The 25,807-nt window shown below is 31.7% G+C and overlaps 1 protein-coding gene across 1 annotated transcript; it reads right to left on the bottom strand.

Annotated features, from left to right (window-relative positions):
* Nucleotides 1-437: 437 nt before the first annotated feature.
* LOTGIDRAFT_166258 (hypothetical protein) lies at nucleotides 438-12,206 on the bottom strand (the record flags this gene model as incomplete). Its single annotated transcript, XM_009063328.1, has 6 exons — nucleotides 438-640; nucleotides 860-1,055; nucleotides 1,385-3,615; nucleotides 3,823-3,957; nucleotides 4,110-4,289; nucleotides 12,176-12,206. The coding sequence occupies 6 exons, from the start codon at nucleotides 12,204-12,206 to the stop codon at nucleotides 438-440; spliced, it is 2,976 nt and encodes a 991-aa protein (XP_009061576.1).
* Between the last annotated feature and the right edge of the window lie 13,601 nt (nucleotides 12,207-25,807).

Below are 25,807 nucleotides of genomic sequence, written 5' to 3'. Positions count from 1 at the left end.
CAAAACAACAACAATATAATACGATACAATACATAAAATTCTTTGGAACAATAAAATTGTGGTCCCATGTTCCATTTTCAATAGATTCATGCTAATATTTACAAATAAGATTTAAGAAAATTAAAATAAAGAATAAATGAGCACTTTAAAATGAATGTCTTAATATCATTAATGAAATAATAAAACAAATGATGATATTTTGATTGCATATACACTCTTTTGATTTCTTCAATGACTAACATAATAATAATGGAATATATTTTAATATTGAGACACAGTTATCTCTCTTTGTTAGAGTTTCCTCCCTTAAATCACAATGTTAACAGGAATTCAATGATCATGCTATAGAAAACTATTTTAAAAGTCAATGTTTTCCTTTTCTTTATGAAGAGTTACTCCCCTTTTACTTACTCGCCACTTTGAGTTATCTTCCCTGTTTAGTCCAGATCACTATCTGTTGGTTTACAATATTTGTATCTATGGTTCATATGTTGACTGTAGGATCCAGAGTGGCTGAATCTTTTGTTACATTTCTTACATCTGAATGGTTTCTCACCACTGTGGAGGCGTTTATGTTCTGTTAGATGATGTTTATGTTTGAAGGATTTTGGACAGACGTCACATGTGAAGGGTCGTGCACCTGCAAAAGGCAAAAATACTTGTTTGTCAAGCAGTCAATATCAATATGAAATGCCTCAGTGCAATGGAGAGCTGAATGGCCATGTGTCGTGTTGATTGGCTCCTGCCAGTTTAGATGCCAATCTTAGGAATGAAAAATTCCATGATGTAACAGCCAGTGCAGTTTTCTCAATCTGATAATGATCCCAATACTTTTTGTCTGAAGAAAACGTTGACTTACCAGAATGTTCATATTTATGGCGAGCAAGAGAACTTTGTTTACTGAATAATTTATCACACTGGTCACAAGCATACATCCCAACTTCAAGATCAACTCGATGATTCTTCCAGGATTTTCGCTTCTTTTTCATTGGTTCATCGTCATCTTGGCTTAATGAGTCGTCCATTTCAGTTGCAATCTCTTCAGCTTCAACCTGCTCAAAAGAAAAATAGCATGCTTCATGGTTACAATCTAGTTATTGGAATTAGCGATTTGCAGATTTTAAGTGATTCTCAATTACTTGTTGGTTTGAAATTTGCAAGAAAAGTATTCTCTACTTTGAATTTCTATTTTATAAATATTAATTATAACATAAGGAAACACTGTGGCAGTGCCAGTGCCAATTGAAAGGTGACTTATTACCTTTAATCACTCTACCCAGGAAAAGTCATGATGTCAAGTATTGTGGCATTTTGAAAAAAGTAGTTAAAAAGCTATCAAAGAAAATTCAAATAGTGGGAACATAAGTATAAAATATAAACCAACCTGTCTCCATGACTTCTTGCGTTGTCGTTTGTTCTTATTAGCTTCATCACCATATTCACCTCCCATAGCTGCCAAGGAAACTGTTGCCAAGGTATCAAGGTTCTGGCGTCCTTCAATAGAATCGTAATGGATTCGGTTGTTAAGGTGATCCTCCATTTCCTTGTGGTCAGATCTTGTTTCATCAATTACCAAGCGGTCATCTTCATCAGGTTGGTTTCCAGAAGAATCTAAAGCCTCAGTTTTGATTGTTTGAGGAGGGCTACTGGTTCTTGAATGTGGTGATCTGATTTGATGAGATGGACTACTGGTTCTGGAGTGAGAAGATGGGGATGATGATTTAGTGGAGTTGAGCGAGGAACTGGAATGCGAAAGCCATGATCTTGAAATATCAAGTGGAGTTGGTTGGTGACGGAATAGTCCTTCTTGTTGCATGTACTTGAATATAGCTGATCCTTGAATGCTTCCTTCTATCTTAGATGGTTCTTCCTTGATGGCCGTCTTGCAGCTTAAATTGAGAACTTGGTCATCAAATTGTTTGTTAGATAAAGCAGGTGAAGAACTTCCACTGTGAGCAGCTGGTGGACATTTTTTGATACTGAGATCTAAAGGTTCATCTTGACTCTTTGATTCTGCAATAGTGGTGATGGGTTTTGAGATGGAGTAGTTGAGCTTTGAGACAGGGGTACTGGTGACACTTGGAGAGAAATTTGCAAATGGTTGAGGCACCACAGGGATGTAGCCTAAAGATGTAGAGGTTGTGGTTGGTACATCTTCAGTATGTTTGAAACGAGCCATGTTGGGGAAGTATGGAACATCTTTTCCTCGGCGACGATCTCTTGCACGCATATTCTGGAACCAAACTTGAGCAACACGCTTTGAGAATCCAATTTCATTAGCTATTTTGACTAATTCCACCTTTCCAGGTCTAGGGTTGATTTGATAATAACCTTTTAAGATTGCTAATTGTTCATCACTGATCAAGGATCTCATTCTATATTTCTTGGTTTCGCTACCATGGTGATCATCATCATCAGCCTCATTATCATCTTCACTTCCTGTTTCTACAAAACTTCCATTGGATGTTGCTCTGAAACTATGCTCTGATGTAATGCTGTTGGGAGAATGTCTTGGTCCTTCTGATGTAGAGATGCGTAAAGTGATATCCTTATTTGATTTGCATAGATAACGCTCGTGTTGATGCAACTCAACTGGACTTTTGAAGCAAGTGTGACAGAATCGGCAGGTCAAATCAGCAATGGTCAATGGCTTTCCATCTTCTCCAATAATTTGTGTTTCAGCCATTTTGGCACATTTGGATGACTCATGTGGAGAATTGGCTTCAGCACCACGAGAAGCATCATCGGCATCATCTTTGACCTTGACCTCAGCATCCTCATCTGATTTCTTTTCCTCTTTGATATCCTGAAGCTTGGTGTTGCAATTAACATCAGGAGAGATCTGAGACATTCTGGAACTAGGTGACATGTTTCTTGGAGGAGCACTCAAAGCTTTAGCTAATACAGAGGTAGAGTATGGATTATGGGAGTAGAGACCATATGTCATGATAGAAGTGGTTGGGATATGAGCTGTTGGAATTCTGGTGGTCATGGGAGGCGAGTAGTAGGCAGGTAATGCTGAACGAGGATCATACTTCATAATCTGGGTGAAATTTGGGGGTTGAGTGATCGGAATTGAGTTATTCATGGTAGTTGGTGATCTGTAGTACATACTATTCTCATTGTTACCATTTCTGTCTACACGACGTCCCTTCATGTTGATGGCCCAACATTTCTTAGAGGTCATGTGACTGCTGTATGATCCAGAGTGGCTGAATCGTTTAGCACAGTTTGGACATTCGAAAGGCTTCTCTCCACTGTGAATACGGATATGCTCTTTAAGATGATGTTTGAACTTAAATGCTTTGGAGCATTCTGGACATTTAAATTTACGTAAATCGTTACTCTCATCATGGCTGATCATGTGACGTTGCAGGCGATAAACATTGGCGAAAGTTTTGTTGCAGGTTTTACACATTTGAGACGTAGGAGAATGGAGTAACAAATGTTTATCAAGGACTGATTTGGCTGGAAATGCTTCATTACATTTTGGACATTGGAATTTGATTGGTTCCTCGGGATGCTTAGTTTGGAAATGTTCTTGAAGTAGGGTTGGTTTGGTGAAGGATTCTGTACAGTAGATGCATTTTAGCTCATAGTCTTCTGTTACTGAATCTGAAAGTCATAATTTTGATAAGTTAGGAAACATAAAGAGGTGTGTCCTTATCCACCCTTGTTGTATTTAAAGAATGCTGAATCAGGTGTGCATTTATCATCTCCTGCCTAGAGTGATGTCCTAAAATAATGGAGTCAGATATAGTATATCAAAATATTGTCATTTTGGAGTATTAAAAGTATATAATTCCCAAAGGATCTCATTACCTGTTTCTTTATTCTCATCATCCTGGTCACTGACTGGTTCAGGGTAAATAATGGCTGTATCACTTCGACCTAGAAACTCCTTGATAGTCTCTTCAGAATCTCCCAGACATCCAGGTACTTTAGGCGATAAATTTTCTGAAAAAGAAAAAGAAATTTTTTAATACACTGAAAATATCTCTGCAGATTAAGTTACATTATAACTTTAATGTTCACCTCAGTACTTATTCATTGATGGAGACTGGTAATTGCAATTTTCACAGAGAATTGAAATCTATTGATATACATACCTTTTTGGTGCATCAAATCTTCTTTAATCTCTGCTTTGGTTTGTTCTGTGATTTCTGGTTTTTGGTTGTCATGGTTACTTTCTTTGTTGTCATGGAGACTATTTATAGCCTGTTTTTGACGGGAGATAACTGCTGCAATTTTATCAACTGAAGATGGGGATTCTGTTGTTTCATTTTCAACTGAAAAGATACGAAAATTGTCGGGTTAAATAAATTGTCAAAAGTCTGGAGGCTTCATCACTGAAAATAATGCTCCATCTATTTGAAAATTTGATGCACTAATAAGTTTTACCTCAGCATCATTGACATTTTAAATACAATACAGACTGACTTTAATTATCAACCCTCCAGAATACTTGCAGAAACAATTCTTTGTAACATAGCTCATTAAAATAACCCTTAAAAGATGAAAATTGCCTCCTTTCAATAAGAATGTGCCCCTTTATCAAAATCCGTCATCTTTCACCTCAACAAAAACCACCTGATTTTCCTGTGAAAATCATTAATGATCATCTTAATAATAACTTTAAAATAATTAATAATTTGATAAATCACCAAAAATCATTTTCACCTAAAAGACAAGTGGGTTTTTAAAACATTGAGGGGCTAGTCACCCTCGCTTAGAACCCATCATTATCACTATTTCATTATCCCTGAACAAATATTGAGAAGAATAGAAACATCAATGATAATAACAGGATTGGGCCTATTAGAAAAACCTGTCTTTTCATTCCACCTTTTGTTGGTTTATCTCACACAATAGGTGGAAAAAGTTCACGATTTTTTGTGAATGTTTCGAGAGTTTTTGACAACAATTAGGAGGTCGTTATGATTGATAATTGATATACTTTGTATCACTTTAAGTGTGTATTGTTTGAAATTCGGCACACGCTCTGGAGTCGTTCACATGCGCCAGATTGACAGATTTTTACCTCCCGTTTAACTGATAAAAGAAACAGTTACAATGATAAAAGTGTGTAAAGAAGCCAACATAAGGCTGAAAGTTGATCACTTCAAATTTCTCAAGGAGATGCAAAATGTCGCGAAAATGAAACATTTGTTAGGAAAATAACTACTTCAGCTTGCTATTCATACAAATTGTTAGTTTGAAAGATAAAATTATTATTAACATTTGGTTGATTTACATTAGAAATAAAGATTACAATTACCTTATTCTGTACAGAATATTTCAAGAGGTTTCTACAGACAATCTGAAGATAAAATCTGTATCATTAAATTTAGTCTGAAATTATTACAGATACTTGACTTGACAATTTCTTCTCCCTTTAACCTTTGGTGTATTTAATTTAATAAAACTATATCAATGAGTAAATCGATCTTTATAAGTTTTATTTTTAAGTATTAAGCTATAATTATATTATTTTGAGTACTGGTATGTATATTTTTAATTGTGTATTCCAATGTGTAAGCTTATATATGATAAATATAACATGGGGCCATTTTAACTGAAATATTTTGAAATTCTCCTAGCTAGAATAAGACATGTTAAGTACATTAACTTCAAAACCACCTTTGATGGTTGTCCCAATGAATGGTATCTTTGTATGAAAATCTTTGTATGTAGAAAATTATTTATAAATAAAATAGAATAAATAATCAAAATTCAGGAAAGTAGGTAATTAATGTCAAAGTGACACTAGTATTTAAATTAATAGGCGGAATCGAAAAATAAAACGTCCTTCTTCTAACAGGAAACACCAGGTACAAGGTATGATGGGCCATTTCCTGAAGTGAACATGTGAGACGTGATGATAAATTTTACCTCTCAATAAACTACAAGTATATTTTCATAAACTCCTAGATATAGTTCAATTACTTAATTAATGAATTTAAAAACTTAATGTTAAAAACAAGGATCGACTGACAGGTCTGAATATCACACAAATGTAATATTGTTTCAGATAACAGGGATATAAGTTTTGGTTAACAACTTATCGAATATAATTTGATACCAGTATTCAGTAATAATACAGAAGAACCATTTTAAAAAGCTATACTATCAGAAGCCAATCCCACATCTTAACACATTTCAAAATCGTGAATATTTAATAGAAGGTAACATTTTTTGTCCCCTTTAATATGAATTGTTTTCTGCACTGTGTTCTATTAAATGTTTAGTTTGATGAGTGTGTGTGGGTTTTCTCCAGTGATAAGACCTATTAGAATATTATGTAATATACTATCATTAAGTACAAAGTTCAATTCATTGTAACATTTTCCCCTAGTGATATTAATTCAATAAATAACAAAATCCAAGAGATCTCTCAGACAAATAACTCATTTTGTTATGTCCACAAAATGAAAAAATAGAATATCATTTAAAAAATAATAAATTTTCTCCCAACCAAAAAAACCCAAAAAGTACAAAATCCAAGATATAAACAATTTTTTATTGCCTTTTTCATTCTGGTAATTCAGTAACACAATTTGTACTTTGCACTCTTAAGAAGTCATTAATGTGTCAATAGTAAGATATTTAGAAGAATTGGCAGGTAAATGAGATATTAATAATACCTGAATATACCTGGTTACTATAGCAACATGGCAGGTACCCCAAAACACTTGTACTTATTTACCTAGTAGATATTACAACTGATAAAAACAATACTGATGGTTTATATCAAATACAGGTGCTTTTCTTCAAATTCTCAAATTCATGTGGTTTTCTTCAGAATTCAACCTTTCAGTTCTCAAGTTAATCATAGTTACAATCAATTACAACAATAAGGATGAAACAAAGCCTTGCAATTTGGTTAAATTAACTCAATATCTCCTATACAGGTTGTTTTTTTTCTTGAAAACAATTTTCAACTTCTTAATTTATTTTCTTAAATATGTAAGATGTATTAGATAGTACCACATATCTTCACCTTATTTAAATGATAAGAAAAGGGAGGACATGATATCAAACAAATACACAAACTTCTTACAAATATCACTTTTATATTTATATTCCTGGTACTAAAGATTGATCTTCAGGAATAAACAGACAGTAAAAAATAATAAACTTTCATTAATATTCAGGATTCTTTGACTATTTTTTATTTCCTTTTTAATTTCCTGTCCTTACTTGATTTCTAGTTCAATTACTAGTACTAACTACTTGGTATAAATACTCAATAAATATAGTGTCTATCAATGGCTGCCTTTAAACCTACTTTTAATTTACTTTTAACAACCAACAACATTTCTACAATAAGCTCTATAGCATAACCATTGCTGCTAAAGTGAAATGAAAATATAACTAAAATAAATAAAAGCACAGACCTAGGTCAGAAAATTGGTTGAGCTTTAACATCAGTTTTTTTTATTAGTACTAAAAACAATTCATTCATGATCATTATACAACTGTTTTACATCAGTTATAATAAATAAGGTAGTTGCTATATCTGTAAGGTTGTTAGTATAATACAGTACTGTAGTCAATATTAGGAGATAATAAATCTTAGTTACTATTGATTTTTATTATCAACTCTTAGCCATTTTGTAAGAAACCTCTGAATTATTGATATTTAGTGAAAGATGTATTTCAAAAAGAACTGATGTGGAAGACCTATGTTTTACCATTCAACAAAAAAAGATGTCAAGGAACAAATTCTGAAAGACCAACCCACAGTGTGCCAACAACGGGACAAAAGGAGAAGAAAGAGAAGCATGCTGGCATAACCCTCAATGGCATATAAGCTTATTGTATCATTGAACTCAATTAGGTTTGAAAGTTATAAAAAAAAATACACAAGGAAATTTTCTAACCAGGGTGATTGACAAAGCCAAAATGCAGGAATTTTCTAACAAATGAAAAACAAATATGGCATTAAATTGTCAACACCAGAATCTGATGTTTTTGAGGATTTTGACAAATATTAGCTTCATAATGTTTCATTGAAAACACACACCATTTTCTCACGAAAATATTTTGATTTTTGAAAACAGGTGTATAGGCATCAAATGTCAAGCAGATACCATCAAATCTTGGTTGTTATGGAAACAAGACATAAAGAGACATTGGTACCAGCAATAACATGTGATGTTATTGGCTGATAAGAATCAAACTGACAGACCTGTCCAATGAAATTATTTGTTTTATGACTGGAAGGAATCCAGTACAAAATTTATCAACTTTTTATTTTATCAATTTGGCTTTAAGGTTTGAGGATATTAGGTTTAATATAGTGGTACACGCCCTCAACTTGTTGTAAATGAACCAATAATCAATCTGATACAACACAGAAAAAGTGATGATGTTTTGGCGCTAAATTTAGATACCTTTGATAAAAGTGTGTTGTTTTTGATAAAGTTGAAAATGTCAGAACCATGACTTTTAAAATGTTTCACCTCATAAATCTCAAATTAACTGTTAACTAATTCTTTGATGAAATTTATTTTTATTTTCAATAGACATCAAAGAAAGGTTGCTGTATGGGTGGTTAAATGGTTAAATAAAACCAGGTGAAAACATCTGAGATCAGATCAAAAATTAACATCAGGATAAACAGACTTGATCAGCTTTTTGTCTTATTATCAATGCAAAAATTCTATAATGTTAAATTCTAAATACCACATAATATATATAATAATTTTATACACTTGCAATTTACATCTCTCTACAAATGATATATTAAACACATTTTGACAGTAAAAATATTTTCTTATTGTACAATTACAATCATAAATTTTTCATAAAAAAAAAGCCACAAATTACAACAAATTTTTCGTTTTTCAATATTTTCAATTTTCATGGAATTTAGTGATTATTGTTTGCCCTATAATGACAACTTCTGTTCACCAGGTATCTATTTCATGTAAATCACTTTTTAATTAATCATGTTTACACCTGACCACCATATGAACAGTCAAAATGGTGGTTTTTATTCATGAGTTGGAAATTATTCAGATAATTCATTGATAGAAATCAAGCATGACAGGTGTTGTGTATTGTATTGTTGTTTAATGATGAAGCAAGGTATTAACATAACTAATACAACATTGACTGGTGGTTACCTTTTTATAATTTATCTCTTATGATTCACTCAAACAGTGGTGAAACAGTGGTTAACCTTCCCTATTAACAATTATCATTTTACTCATTTCTGCTTTTAAGACACTTAAGTGATCTGTTTTTGTTTTTCTGTCAATTAGCAGAACCCATGATTATTGTTTGGACAATTTATAGCCTTAGTTCAGGTGATTGAATGAAGTGTGCAATGTGGTTTCTCAAAATAATTCCTTGGGAAAATTCAAGGGACGTCTCTTTCAATCATAATCCAAATAAGTGTCAAAATGATTCTCGAAAATATCTGTGCACAGGTGTGTGGTATTTTAAAGATGATACTTTACCACCTGTTTTCATTTACAGTACAAGAGTTGTTTCCCTTAGCTCAGATAGTATTACAGACGCAGACTGGTTCCATCGATGACAAAAACATCTGGTAGAGAAATTTACAACAACCACAGAAAACACAAATTTTCCCACACATAAATTTTGACTTTAATTATAATATAAATGTTTTTTCATGTTTTTTCAAGAATCACAGCTTGTCAGGTTAAAGTCGTGCCGCTCAAGGTTGTCAAGGTTTCTATGCTGTCTGTGAAAAGTATTTTTCTAATTTGAAAACTATCTGGTGATTAATTTGAGGTGGTGAGATGATGTTGAAAGACAGATATGGATATGAATTTTAATTGATTAAAAAGATAACTTGCCAAAAATGATGAGCTTTGCATTTATTTTATTTCTGGTAAAATTGTCATTTTAGTGGGAATATAATTTGTATATATCAGGACTGATAATTTTAAATATTCAAATTCATTTCCCAGACTCAACCTAGCGAAACACCTGCCAGGTTACGCCAGAAGGCAAAAAACAGGAATTTAAATTGACGCCACCCAAAATGCCACTGTTGAAGAAAATTATGAATCAGTAACATCCTCAGGTTACTTGATGAAGGTTCCAATAACAGAACAGAAGTCTTGTGATTGTCAAAGAGTGAGATAAGAGATGTCAGGCGAGGTTGGAACCATGATAGGAACTGTTTGCCTGAAGGTCATAATGAAGGTCAAAGTATAATGTTTACTCATTTATCATGTTATAACTACTGTCTTTCACAAATTGCTGTACAAAGATACAGGTGGGTGGGGGGTTAGATACCAAAATTGGCGGGAAAGTGAACCAGTAATATTAACCAATTCATTAATCATACTAAAATTTGATTTTCTATGCTTTGAAACTTACATTAAATACATGAGAAATAGTTTTTAATACTTTAAACGTAATAGAAGTCAAAGTAACATCACAAAAACACGTCAATTCCTTGTTTAAATGAATAGCATGCACCACCTTGCGCCTAAATTCCAACATTGCATAAACTACAGTTGAGTAAGAAAACAAAGAAAGAAACGTGGCTCTAATTTCAGCAATTTTAAACTTATTCCCAGGCACCTGGAGACTGTCAGAACTGAGTATGAATGAGAGGAAGTTGTAGTTGAAAATGTCAAATTACATATTTTTTGTCTAAAATGGACAAAAACTAGTCTTTTCTTATCTTTATGAATAAAATATTAAAATGTGGTTCAAAGGTGCGCTTCTGTTTTATTCATTTCTAAGATTACATCTGAATCAGCTAAAAACACGCAATGTCTTTAACTTTTCGTGACATTGATAACTTTTTCGTGACATTGAAAATGAGAAAGATATTTCGGAAACAAAGACTCTGACTTACACCTTACACAGGAAATATTTCAGATAAATTCTCAGAACTGTCAGAATACTTCAGAAACAAAGAACTCATTCTCTAGCTTCAGGGATGCCAGAACCTTGACCTGAAATTTAACTCTGGCTACCTATAGGGTATAACTGACACCTGGGTTTCAACTGACCCCTAACACCAGGGGTTTTTACATCAAGGAAACATTAGTATCTTATATACAAGCAACAAGCTGTGCTGGGATCTAATAAAAATAATTTGACAGTTTTGGAACATTTTAAAAATTTTGATGTCATTTTTGGATAAATATAAGTTTAATTTTCAATAAATATATGGTAAAGGCAGAAAATGGAGTAACCAATTGCTACAAGATGAGCCCTTTGTATTCAACCAGAAGCAATATGCTGAAATGTCTTGAAACATCTTGAAAATAGTCCATACAATGGAACCAAGATGGCATCATTAAAATTGAGGTCATGCTAATCTATGGTGTAACGCTCCCATGTGATGTCATTACCGAATTCATCATGGCTACCAACTGATGCTACTGTTTGGCTGGAAGAATTAACTCTACCTGCTGTATTCAGCACCTTTGAAACAAGACAAATGTTTCATTCTTTTTGTAGCATATCTACATACTTTAAAAGATCTTCATCAAAATTATTCATATTAGACAATAATATTTTAAAAAATTGATCAAACAAAAGGTGCCGATACTAGGAACTTTTGGCAAGTTTCTAAACTAAGTTGCATATATTCAGAATATTCTTTTCATGATAAATACCTGATAACTTTAGAAAAGATTAACAAATGACAAATTGAGATCAAGAATGAATCATAAAAGATAAAGACTGACTAAAACCAGGAATAAATCTTAACATACCAACTATCTGCATCACTAGCAGGAAACTTGATAAGCAAAATAAACAAATAACTTCTAGGGTCAATTACAATATTTAATAAGACTTTTGTTGAGTTGAGGAAAATCTGAAAGATGGCTTTTTTGGAATGAATTGTTTGAAAATATTGATAAATATTTCGTGGACCAGTTAAGCTTATATTCCAGCCAGTCCCTTTTAAACAATTACCAGACAGGACAGTCTTCCAGTCAAAAGTTATTTTTTCAGGTATCATTTCTTTGTTCCAAAATCAAGATATTCTCCAAACACTTTCCAAGAACCATTAGTTCAAAGAAAAAAAGCATATTTAAGAATTCACAATTTCCTACATATGGAAATTTAAATCAGAAAATATTTTGGCTCCAAATCAGAAGTACCTTAACCCTATCAGGTAAAAGAAACTATATCAGAACCAAAACAATGCCAAGAAACTAATTCAACTTACCAAATCTATGAAGTTTAAGTTCCTCAAACATTTTGAACTATATGATCATATTCCAGTGTATTCCTGAGGTTTTCTTATAAACACCTTGTACAGGTGACTAAAGGTGTGAACTGGTTCTACCTCAACTCTTCCACCTAGTTAGTATTCCTGGCAATCTACCTGACTCCTCCTACTAACCTCTGATTGACATCTCCACCTACTGCCATCAACCAATAAGAACCAAGGAAAATACAGGTTAGGCCAATCACAAACCAGAGATGCAAAATTCAGCCAACCAGGGCCAAGAATTATTTAAAGTGTAAAGAATCAATGATGCATGTCGTATGGAAGTGTGACTAATCTGAGGCTGTTATGTGTGTTGTATTGCAGTAAATGAGTGTGTAGTATCGCAGTAAATGGCTATCTTGTGTATGATTGGTAGATTGTATTATCCCTCTGCAATGACAGTGTTTTAATGTTGCTATTGTTATGTTGATTTGGACATGATGAGTTTGAAATGAACAGAAGGGTTGATTGATAATATTCTAAGCTAGTGATATGAGCTGTGATTTTCAACATTTCAGTGTGCTCTCTTATTTTGTGTTCTGGGCATGTTCTTCTGTAACATCAAAGCTTTAAAAAACAGGATTTTAATTAAAAAAAATTAATGAAAATTAAATCAATTTTCCTTAAAATTTCAACACTAAGAACAAATACTTAGATACTGGTATAAAATAGACTTTCAATTTTAAGTCACATTTGACACTCTGCAGATCCAATGGCTGATTAATTAAATGAAGGATGATCTATTGATCTAGTTAGATACAAGAATGGGGCATTAAAAGGTGATAATGTGTTTTTGTTAAGAAATAAAGATAAATCAAAACCCTGATAACTACATACTAAATATCACCACCCTAATCTGACCCCTCAATAATGGTCCCTATTATACCTTAACACCTTGGCTAATCACCTTCTTCTCTGGCTGTTTCAAAATAAACACCTTTCTAAGGATTCTGGTACAGCCCAGACAATGACAACCCAAAATCATGTAAAAGTATCAAATTATATTCTATTTTAAGCTTTATTAAGTGTAAATTATGTTATATTTTAAGCTTTATTAAGTGTAAATTATATTATATTTTAAGCTGGTATCTACAGGATAATTTTTTAATTGAATGCCCAATAACTTTTTTGTGATGTCAATGATTCAGTTCTTAGGAAAAGGGAAACATTTCAATGAATACAACCCAGTCTTGACCCCTGACAACTCTTCCAGATCCAGAGTATGAAAATTAAAGACAGAGTTAAGATTTAAATTTGAAACTGAAGAATAATGAAAGTGAAATAAAGAGTGAAGTAACCTGACCTGCCTTCTATCAACCATCAACAACTTGACCTGTTTACAGAATCCTAGTCTCTCTGTATCAGATTACACTGGTCAAACTTTAACACTGTTCACTGATTACAAAACTGACCACTCTTTAAATCTTATAACTTTTAGGTCTACCTAAATAAATTTCTTGTTGTCATACAGCAGAGTAGATTACTAAACACTAGTCACAGCACACTGACAGCTCTCCACTTTTTAAATTTTTGAAATGCACCACTAAATTAATATCATAAATAGGTCTACCAAATTCATGTTCTTGTTGCAATATAGTCACAAAAGGGTGGTTTCAGATCAATTATAATGGCTTCCCGAGGTACCAGGATGGGTTTAATTTGAATGCATTTGAAAGCAAAATTAATAGACATTGATACAAAAAAGAAAAAGAACTTGTATGGAAAGCAAAAAGACTGGCTGCATGCCTTCAACATCCTTGCAATTATCCACACTTTGCTTGACCATTATTAAATGGCCAAAATGACCACTGTCCTTGCAGCTGGACTGTCTGGACAGTTGGTGGTAATTTACAGATTTTAAACTGACCATATTGTAATTATTGGGATTGATTTAGTGAAAAGGAAAGGTATCAACTTAAAGATAATTTATTTTAGTAATGATCTAGTTGCAGCTCTTGATGATTCTGTTACTTTTTACTTTTCCGGAGAGTTCTGATTTTGTTGTCAAATAACATATATTATTAGTATTGTTGTTCATTAATTTTGCTTGTATGTACCTAAGTTGGGTGGAATGCAAGAAAGACTATTAGTCAATTTTCTTACCATAATAAATTGATTATTATCATTAGAAAATCTTTCCTAATGAAATATGGTTATCTTCACTTTTGTTTGAAACATTTTAATTTTCTCCTTTGTATTCAAGATTAAAATCAGCAATAATTACTGTCTGATATTTACATTTTTCAAAGTGTCAACATCATGGAAAAATCAAATAAATTATAGCCATGCAATCAGTAAAATTTCTATCAAGCCCATAGAATTCCATGGGGTAAGGCAGCAAAATAACTAATTTCCATCAAAATAACTAATTTCCATAAAATACCTATTTCATATCTACATTATGTTCGTCCAGTAATCAATTTGATATTTGAATCAAGGCTGTTACAAAGTTTATGATATCATCTAAATAACAATCTAATCCATCACTTTTGTTAACAAAACATTCTAATCATATACTGGTATGCATCTTCTCAAATATCAATTAATGTAACATATTATGAATATAGGATACCCATTTCATTTATTTTTTAAAAAAATATATAATACCTGCTCTGTGTTAATAATGACATAAAATTAAAAATACTTGTGAAGTTTTTGTAATGTGGCAACATATTTTACACTATTATTTCCAATTTAAATTGCTCCCCAAATTATCATTAACAGTTCACTGAATTATATATATTATGTATAGTTACACCCATGTACCATGTATTTCAGCTCTTGGAAACAGCTTTAGAACAATAACTTTAGGTGCTGCTTTTTTGCTTTCAATTGAGATAAAGAATACAGACAACACACTCAATTTTGCCATCATAATCAACTACACCTATTCATTTTTTTTCTATTTCAAGCAGTTCTTTATAGACTTTAACCCTGAGTTTTCATGAAAACTTTGTTAGAAACTACTCATTCTTCTTAAACCCCTTTTAATAAAATTAATAAAAAACATTTCTGTTAACCAAGGAATAACTATGTATGTATGAAAAGGGGCTATGTAAAATGAACCATCTATTGATGTTTATGTTATCTAACACAATTATGTCATTCATAACATGATAAAGTTTAAATCAAATAACCAAAAACCAATTCATCTTTTTGTCACCTTAATTTTCTCACAAAATTTCCAGGCTTTCTAGTCAAGCGTTCTTTTGTAAAACCATAGAGAATCTAAAATCAGCATGGTTCCTCCTCTCCACCAGGGCTGTAACTACATCAAGGCAAATGCCTCATGCAGAATTTGACAAAAAATAAATTTGTTTAAAAATTCAGAAATATAAACATGATATCTGCTTAATATCTCGTTTATTTAGGTGGTTACTGTTGAAGTCTTCCAAAAGCGGTGCGATGACAGACATGACCAACGCTAAAGACAACAGGATTTTTGCCTCACCATGTTAATATTTGCTTTCACTATTTCTATGAGTAATGGAAGGTGCAGGTGTCTGATTGGTCAATCTGTAGGATACCCAGTTAAAACTATTAAAATCTTCACATCATTTTATATCATAGAACATAAAACTACAGGATACAAACAAATTTAGGATTGGATTTAAATTGGTATGAGATGATTTTAGTGGGTAATATTAAAACGAACTATAACAACAATGCATGAAGTCAACCAAGATTACAAAGAATTCTCTTGTTCAAATGTTTGACAATATTGCTAATAACAGTTAGAAACTTTTTCATTTATTGTTAACTTATCAGACTTTTAAAGCACCAACCATGGTATCATGAGATTCTCTCGTCTTCATTGGGATTCAAACCCATAGTCTCTAAATCTATCATTTGATTCAACTTATTTGAATTATCAATTGATCTGAAAAAGTGTAAAATGTCGAAAGTAGTAAATAAATTTGCACAATTTCCACCATTTTAAACTATGAAGTGCATTAGCCATTGTACAATTTTGAATAAATTTTCAAACATCATGTGAAGATGACAACTCTTCAGGTTTGACAAAATATTGAAAGGTATCAAGTTTTTCTCACAACAAAATTACTCCTTAATTATTCATAACCCATATCAAATATTATAGCTCTGACCTTTCTGCAAGTTTTTGACAAGAAATCAGCAAGTCAAATTGATTTCTGATACATGATTACGATCAAGTGGCACTTGTGTTGCACAATTTATGATAATGGATAAGTCAATAGGCTGATGAATAGATCAGTGGTGCTTCGTATTATATCCTACAATTATAGCCAAGCTAATATTGGTAGGGGCTCTTTCTTTTACACATACACATAAAGAGCAAATAGTATATTCAAATGTTAATTCATATACACAGACAATTTACACTGAGGAACTATCATGTGACTGCAGTCATGTGACACAAGTCATGTCACATGACAACCACAGGTACCAATAGCAACATCAATCAAATATAATTATGTCTAGAGCAGTTTAACATGTAAAACAATACATACAGCATGCAGCCTCAATTATAATATAAATGGCAAATTTTCTACCCCTATCATATCATTAAACCCTTGATAGCAATTGTCGTTTGGGAGAATCACTTAGACGTATGGTGAACAATGTCCCCATGTCACATGTCAGAAGTTAAACTGTGAGATAATAACAGTATTACATAGACAAGTTTCCTGGTAAATATCAACCAACTCCAGGAAAACAACCCTTATTTTAAACATGGAGGAAATCACTTCAACTTATTATCTTACAATAAAAGTTCATAAATGAAAGTTGAACACATTATTGAACTTTTCATTAACTCAAAAGTCAGGTACCTTTGATATTTACTTTGCAGTTTTAATAAACTTTTATATTGACTTTTATCATATGAACTTCACAGAAGACTTAATCCACAAGAATTATTCTTCAATTAGTGATGATAGTGAGGCAGAGCATGATCATGCAACAGAGTATCATCTGCACCCTGCCTGCATTACTAAATGAGACTGGTTCTTCCCTTTTTAAGCCAATCAGAAAATCTACACGGCTCAAAAACATTATCTGGATACTTTAAATTATGTTGTAAGGTCATAAGTGAAACATTTAGAACTCAAAATGGATATAAAGCCTTAAGATTAGACAATATAATTAACTATGACCACCAAATATCATACTGAGACACAAAAGGAAAAATGTGAATTATATTTTGGACATTGTACAAAAAGCAAACAAAGAACCACCATATTTTAAACATCATTAATCTTCGAGACCATTATCCCAGTTGGGGCTTAAACGTAACAAACCCAGACTGGTCACAAATTTCTCATAAATTGTATAATTAATATTGATCAGCCATTGTCCCCTGCGCTACGCCACGGTTGGCCAGGCAGGATATAACTTTCTGTGTAAGAATAGTGATGTCATCAACAGGAAATGACATCAATGTATATGAGTGACATTAACAATAATTAAAATAAATAAGCTCAAGTTATGTTTTTCATGCAAATTATTGAGTCTAATAGTAATTCTGTTTGCAGGAAAGGATTGTAGCGTGAAATGAAAGTTTGTAAAATTAGTCTTTAATGGACGACTCGTGTATTATTTTTCATGTAATTTTTCTATTTAATATAATTATTGTAATTGTGTATTTTATTTCGTTGCCGAACGTCATAACCTGATTATCCAGATATTGTTTATTAGATTAAATTGACCAATCAACAATCATCAAAGATATAAACAATGAACTGCAACGATATTATTTGGTTATTACATCACTATCAAATATCCTATGTTATTACCAACTTTATTGTTATTGATGACTTTCATACACAAGTATCTTTTTCTTGTCTTCATTCTTTTATATAATACAATCACCTCGCGTCAAACATATACCATAGTTATACACATCTATTATCTTGTATGAATATCAAAGGAAATGCCAATCATGACATCACTACTCCTGATTTATATGTATTTTCAAATAAAGTGATGTCACAAACACAACAACTTTACAGAAAATTGATTTTTAATTTTGGGTAAATGCTTGGGCAAAAACTGGAAAAGTATTGAACAGTCTGAACAGTTTTTAAACACAGACATGATTTTCTAAGAAAATAAAATTAAAGAAACTAACTATCAAATTTATAGAATAAGATACCATCAATCATACATTAAAGGAAGGGTGTAAAAAGATTTGTCAATTTTATATTAATCAGAAATTCCTGACAGTCATTGATGAGAAGTAGAAGTAGCCATTGCCAGCATTGGTAGAAATCAATGGAAGACTATTTACTAATGAGACATCACTTGGTCACCTTTCTTTCATCCCCTTCCCTATTTATTCTATGATTCATAATCAACACTTAGAAAAATTAAACGCAAATTTCTAATGTTTTGCCATTCTTTGTGTTTCTTAGATTTCTCATGATGTCACTTTGTATCACAGTTCCGCAGAATGAATTATGGTAAAAACAATAGTCTCGAGATGTCAATATAGCTAATATTTCATTGGCTTATTTTCTCCTTTTTTGTCTTTAACTGATTCTTATTGGCTGATTAAATCGTCATCATTCAAGAATTTGTCACAATGGCTTCTAAAGAAAAATGATTCTTCAACAATAATTCAGAAATATAATTCAATTTGACAGTATGGCAAAACTCATTACCAACCAAATTTCGGAGAAGCAATTATGGAATCATGGTTTGGTCTTAGATTTAAACTATTAAAACTACAAACACAGAAGAAATCTTTGTTAATAAAAACATTTGCACATCTTCTGAAAATAGTTAGGGATGAATAAAAGCCAGACAGTCATAAATGATTAAGAAAGAAAAAAGAATAAAAAACTCAATTGGCATTACTAATAAGGAATAAATTTGTAAGCGAAATGAATCTAGCTGGGTATGAGCATATAACAAGCAAAACCTGAGAGTCAAATGACCAGCATAGATCATGAATTTCATAAACAACTGATATAAATATATACACTAAATACCATTCTGGGAAAACGTGACAGTGTATTAAGTCGAATTATGACAAAAGAACTAAATTAATATGATATTCAATTCTGTATCATTGGTTGTTTTTCATATACCACGCTCCCAGTACTACTCCAGCACAACATGGCACCCCACGCCACTCGACTGTACACAACCAACTCAATCAATATCAACAACATCAATTCGTTAGCAGTAAACGATGAGAAATTAAGGCAAACATTGTTTGAACTTGAAGAAGGAATCAATAAAAAAATATCAGAAGTTCACCCTTGTCTTGAGATAGTTCGTGGGAATACAAAGATACCACGAATATTACAGACAATAATACTCCTACAACCATCTTATATTGTCTCTTTTTGGGTTTCAACAATTCACTCATATTTTTTATTTATTTTGAAAAAAATGTTTATTAAAAAATGATCTCCATGAAATTCATTATTGTGCGGATTATGTCAAAAAAATCGGAATATTGAATATAGATGCTAAGCCTTAAAAATAATACATTGATATTTTTAATATCTAAATAGGTAAATGTCTGAATTGTACCTTGCATAAATGAAATGAAATGTAAATGTGACAGAACACCAAAAAACCAAACTTTTTTCTTTTTCATTTTCCAACCATCAAGGAACAAAATATGGTTGTTTGACTGTAGAATACTAAGGCAATCAGATTGTTCATCCTGTTTAAGCATAGAACCCAATGGTGCTGCAGAATTGTTATGAAAACATCAAAATATGATGTACTTATAACTAACAAAAGGTTTAAACTTGCTAACAGGATATTTGAAAGGTTCCTAGTAATCAGTAATGTATTTTTCAGAGAAAAACATTCTAATGAGAAGTTATTACATATCCTGGTTGACAACATATATCTAAATACCAACGCGACAACACCCTTCAAATACAATAAATAAGGGTAATTGAATCTTCATTTAACTGTAAACAAAGTCTTAAAAACAATTTGACAACAATTCAAAAGAGGACTATCTGGGATGCGCATTTTGAAATGAACCTTCACCTTCATCATTCACTCTAAGCAAATAGATAGCTGTGATCTAAACAGATATAAGTATGAAGATGATAATGATCTCATTGGTTACAACTGATATAACACACATTTCATTTTTTCCTAAATAAGCTCATAATTGAATGGGACACACGCTGAAAATAGATCAGATGTCTGAAGATCACATAGTATGAAATTCTGAGTAACAACATTCAAGCTCTGTTTTAATATTTCCAAACTAATATATAATACTAATATACTGATATATATTTATGGTACATGTTATCTTTACAGAAATATATCTCAATTTACACAAAATGATGTAACAAACATTAAAATATTCAAACTCATAATCAAATAAGCTAATATTCAAATGTTTTATGTGCACATAAATGATTTTTTCATAATTCCCATATAAAAACAGGATATTTTTTTTACAGAAATATTTCTAAATTTACACAAAAGAAATCATGAGATTTAAAATAAAGACATCAAAAAGTTCCCAGAAAAAATAGGTTTATAATTACCTTTCTAAGATAATATCTCTTATTTGTCAAAAAGAACAAACAAATTTCCATTAAGATTATCTTTAAATACAAGATATTACAGCCAATTTGACAGAAATCTTAAAAACATTCAAATATCAAATTACATGCTTTAAACTAGAGTTTTTGTTCCCAGTTGACATGGAGTGACATTAATTAGTATTTTTATCAAAGATTAATCAACAAGATTAAAGATTACAGTACATCCTAATCAGATTAAAACCAATGAGTATAACATCCAGTGATTATATTTATGATGAAATTTGATGTAAAGGAGAGAAGAAAGTCAGGCTTATCTTCAATAAAATTAGTTTCATAAAAAATGAAGATAATAGGATTAATATTCAAAGAAAAAAAGCTCATGAAATTAAAGTTTCAGTTATTTGGTGATAGTAAATAATGTTGAAAATAGTTCTGGAATAAAGTTTGTTTTTAAAGATATATTTTTAATGATTTCAAAATGTTAATAATTTTGGTTCACAGAAAAGGGATTACAGCTACACCTTCATATTCTTGTGTTTCTGGGTTTGATGTATTCAATATTAAAATAGATTTTCTTTTTTTAATACAACCAGCAATCTCTCAGCACACAAATTTTCAAATCTTTTGAATTAAAATGAAGTTGAAAGGTTCGTAGATTGCAAATTCAAACCATGTGTATAGTACTTTCTAAATCATTGTTAATTTGAATAAAGACTTTTTGAATAGATAAAGTTGCTGATTTCACATCTCATTTTAGAAAGCAGGATGTTTCTGTTGTTTATTTAATTAACAGGATTATCTGGATTGTATAACTGACTATCAGTTGAAGACCACACTCACTAGATCTGTCAGGATACAGATAGCTGGACCATTGACAAATTACATATTATTTAAGTTGACTAATAAGAGATTTCTCTAATTGATTTCTAATGACTTCTTTTATCTATATATATCACAAAATATCAAAAATTTGATTTTGTCATATTATATTTCCTTCTTCTATGTTGATAAACCAAACAAATATTTATTAGTAAAAGTCCTTTAGTAAAAGTTTATCTTGCAGAAGATGTTTCCCCATATTACTATGATGAATCATTCAAAAATTCAATTCAAACTAAAATTTACAGAAAATGTTACCCCATTTTGCTATTTCGAAAGTACAAACATACAAAAATTTATTATTAAAAGTTCATTAGTAAAAGTCCATCTTGCAGAAACTGTTTCCCCATATTACTATGATGAATCATTAAAAACTTAAAGTGAACTAAAATTTAGAGAAAATGGCTTTCCATTTTGCTATCCAATAATGCAGAAGATATTGCCCCATTCTGCTATGATAAACATACAAAAATTTCAAAAACTGAATTGATCAGAAAAAAGGCTGTCAAATTATGTGCTCCTGAACCATTTAAACATTTCAAAAGGAAAAGGTTCCACAAATTCTGCTATGACATAACTATTAACCTATTCTATATTTGGAAAATGTAATCCAGTAAAGCAGGAAATGTTAAACCAAACTTTGGCAAACTGTACAAAAGGTGACAAGGAGATTCTGCAGGAAACAGCAACAACAGTAACAATAAATAGAGTTAAATATCAGGAAATACAGAATCTCCTTCAAGATGTCAACCTGGCACTAGAAGAAAGGGATGAAATACTCTTTCATTTAGAAAGGTGTTAAAAATCTTATTAATTAATTTAGCTGTTAATTATTAAATCTTTTAATTCCAACTGACATGTTCTTATCCTTAAATACAGCTTCCTGTTTTAAATTCCAGAATCAAATTAGTTACTTTGATTACAGTGCAAATATTATGTAACCTTAATACAGTTCAACATTTGAAAGCTTGACCCTTTGAACCCTGAGTGTAAATGAAATAAAACATCATATACAGTACTCTTAACTCGAAGTAATACAAGTAAAAACATATGAGGTTCATGTTAACTTAGCTCGTTCATGTTAACTTAGCTCGGGTATATCTTGCATAATTATGTGGGACCGCTTGGGTTGAAAATTGGCATCCCTTACACATTCTTACACATTTAGACCAACTCCTTAAAATATTCTTATAAACATAAAATTGTTCAGATAAAGAATAATATTAGTCTGGTGCTGATCCTAATTATTAGACTTCAGTATAAGAGGTAAAAAGAAATGAGTAGCAGTATTTTAATTCTTCTATGTACCTTCAGAGGATACTCTAAACCATGATAACATCAGGAATCTGGTTCTGTATCTAACAATGTAAGCTGCTAATTTGAAATGTTGAGGTATCTCTGAAAATGATTAGTATAAGGTATGAGAGTAAGATTAGACCAGGTATCAGATTCCACTGTCCAAGGTCTGGTCCAGAGATTAGCTGACCACCTGACCTATTTATCATGTGATTTATCAGCAGTATAAAATACTAGGTGAATAACTCTGTCAGATTGGTCAGAATGAACAATGATGATGGTGCCCAGCAGGATCTGATCTGTACTGGTTAACCTTGTCAAATTATAACAGATTCCTTGTAAAACATACAAAGGACAAACTGTTTGTCCAAACTGAAAGTAGCAATAACAATCCCATTGTGTATCAAATATATTGTGTATGTATCTTCACATGTTTATTGATACAATATGGTCAATATATAAAATCAGACAAAAATTGTGTCTCCAAACTTTTTTTCTTCTCCAATATTTCATATATTTATAAAATTATTTATTGTTTATACTGTTTAAAGGCTTTATTTCTTACATAAACCCACCTTAAACTAAAACATTGTTGAATACAACATCACATACTTATTTTATGCTTATGACAATGTAAGGAATAAAAATGAGAGCATATGTTTACACCCCAAAATATTTTCACATCTAAAATATCTGGTTAAATTTGAGATTTCTACTTGAATTTTAATCACAAGTGAAGTCTGATGGTTATCATGATCACAAAACTTAACTTTTCAAAGTATTCAAAGTGAAACACATTTCAAAAAGTTAATTACGTGTTTGACCTAGATCTGGAGAGTGGAAAACAAGGAATTTATTTTCAAGAGAAAATTTGTTGAAATCATCAAGGTATGACCTTTATAAAAATTTTGTGACCTTTTTAACAAGTCTTGATTTTCCAGTGGTAAATTTCAGTTCTTTGTACAAATGACATATTAGTACACACATATTAACAAAACCCATCTGTACATATGAAACACTTGCAGTAATATTAACCACTCAATAAATTCATTGTCGCATAACAGACAATTTAAATCTGGGATGAAACTAAAAAAACACCAAAAATCTTATTTTGGACAATTTGACAGTAGACTGCAGCTGAAGCTGAAAGGCAAGGGGCGCCATTTCACCATGCAAGAAGAAATTCATGTTAAAATAACAACCCCACAGAACATAAAGCATTACTTCTTGATATCTTTAATATAAATTTTGACAAAAGAGGATTTGTTTTAATACTAAACCGGAAATTTAGATTTCAGTAAAACTAAGACAGGACATCAAGATATGAGACTCAACAATTTTGACTACAACCATTCCACAAAAGTATCAAAGCGTAATGAGGTAATAAATCGCGGCTGGTAAACAACTTGAAGAAAGGTGGAGACAAGCAGAAGACATGCAGCCATCTTGAATTCTCAAATTACTGTGACAGCCTTCTGTAGACTGAGTGGCGCCATGGTTACCTGGTTCCCACCATTCTATACTAACACGTCTGCTGTAAACATTTGAAATATTTTTCACCGTTTGGTGATAATTGAAACCACCTTGTTGATAGGTTGAAATAATGGTGTCTCTATCTTCAATCGTCCAATCACATCTGGTCTTACTAAAATTGTTTGGATACAGGAAGATAAAATCATAAACTACATCATAATATATATATTTTTATTGAATTTTAGGTGAGAACCAGAGAAAAACCACTCAGCTCACATACCATATAAACAACATGACTCAGAAGAAAACTTTATATTGTGTTGTCATGGAAAGAGTAATAATTTTATCAGTCATTTTTAAGAACATTATTTGCTAACTTCTGTTAAGAAAAGTTAGCTAGTAGCATCACTAAGATTGATGAGCAATGTCTGCAAAGATCATGAACTTTTTTGTATTTGCGAGAAAACACGCATACAATAGGTGCAATATAAATCTTTTTGAAAACCACTTAGAATAATAATTGATCACTGCAAGACATTTGCCATTGCTATCAAATAATACCAAATGCATTGTAGATGTGTATCTGTAATAGCAGGAACATGTGTAGTAAGAATACCAGGAAGAGGGTATTGACAGATGGAATAATGAATACTAATAAGAAGTATATGTATAAATGTAGAAGGTATTAAGATAGTAATCGGCGTGGGAATACATGTCATCACTGTAGATAGTTAGTAGATAGTCTGACTGCTTTAATCTTTAACACCAACCACCTGTCCTAGTCCTTCTATTAAACTGATAGTGGTGCTAGTTGGTGGTTCTGGTTGCAGGTATCTCCACACTTAGATGTTTTCAGTTATTCTAAAACCTTGCTGATAACAGTGGTATTGAAACTATTTGTTCAAAGATCCTCATCATAATGAATCCTTTTCAAATTGTGCCAAGAATTAACCCATTAACTCTAGCAATATCATGCAATAAGAGTAATTTTATTCAGAAGGCACCAATGGTGGTTGTAGTAAGTTTTTCCAGCCACTTTTCAGATTCAAACTAGAATGTGTACCTATCAATCTCCCAGTTTCAGCAGCCTTTGTATCCTTATCTGATTGGCCATTCAGTATTCTTGGTTTATTCTCCCTGTCAGATCAGTGGTTGCTAAAGTTGCAGTGGTGTCACCCCTCACCAGAATAATGGTAGAGATGAAGTAGCATGGCAGCACAACATGGTTAACCATGGTAAGATAGTTTGATAATAACCTGTAGAATGATACAAAACAGAGCATTGTTATTGACCACTTTACACCACCTGTTTTAACTGGGTCTGGTACCAACATACAGGCATGGCACTGTGCCTGGTATTCATCAAACATGCCATTAGAGTAGTCAATGTTTATATATTGATAATGTTTACCTGAGTGATGTGTATCATA

This window comes from Lottia gigantea (genome assembly GCF_000327385.1).
Source record: "Lottia gigantea unplaced genomic scaffold LOTGIsca_57, whole genome shotgun sequence".
Classification (NCBI taxonomy): Eukaryota; Metazoa; Mollusca; class Gastropoda; family Lottiidae; genus Lottia; species Lottia gigantea.
Note: the sequence above shows the minus strand (reverse complement) of the source record. Positions and strands in the feature narration are given on the sequence as shown.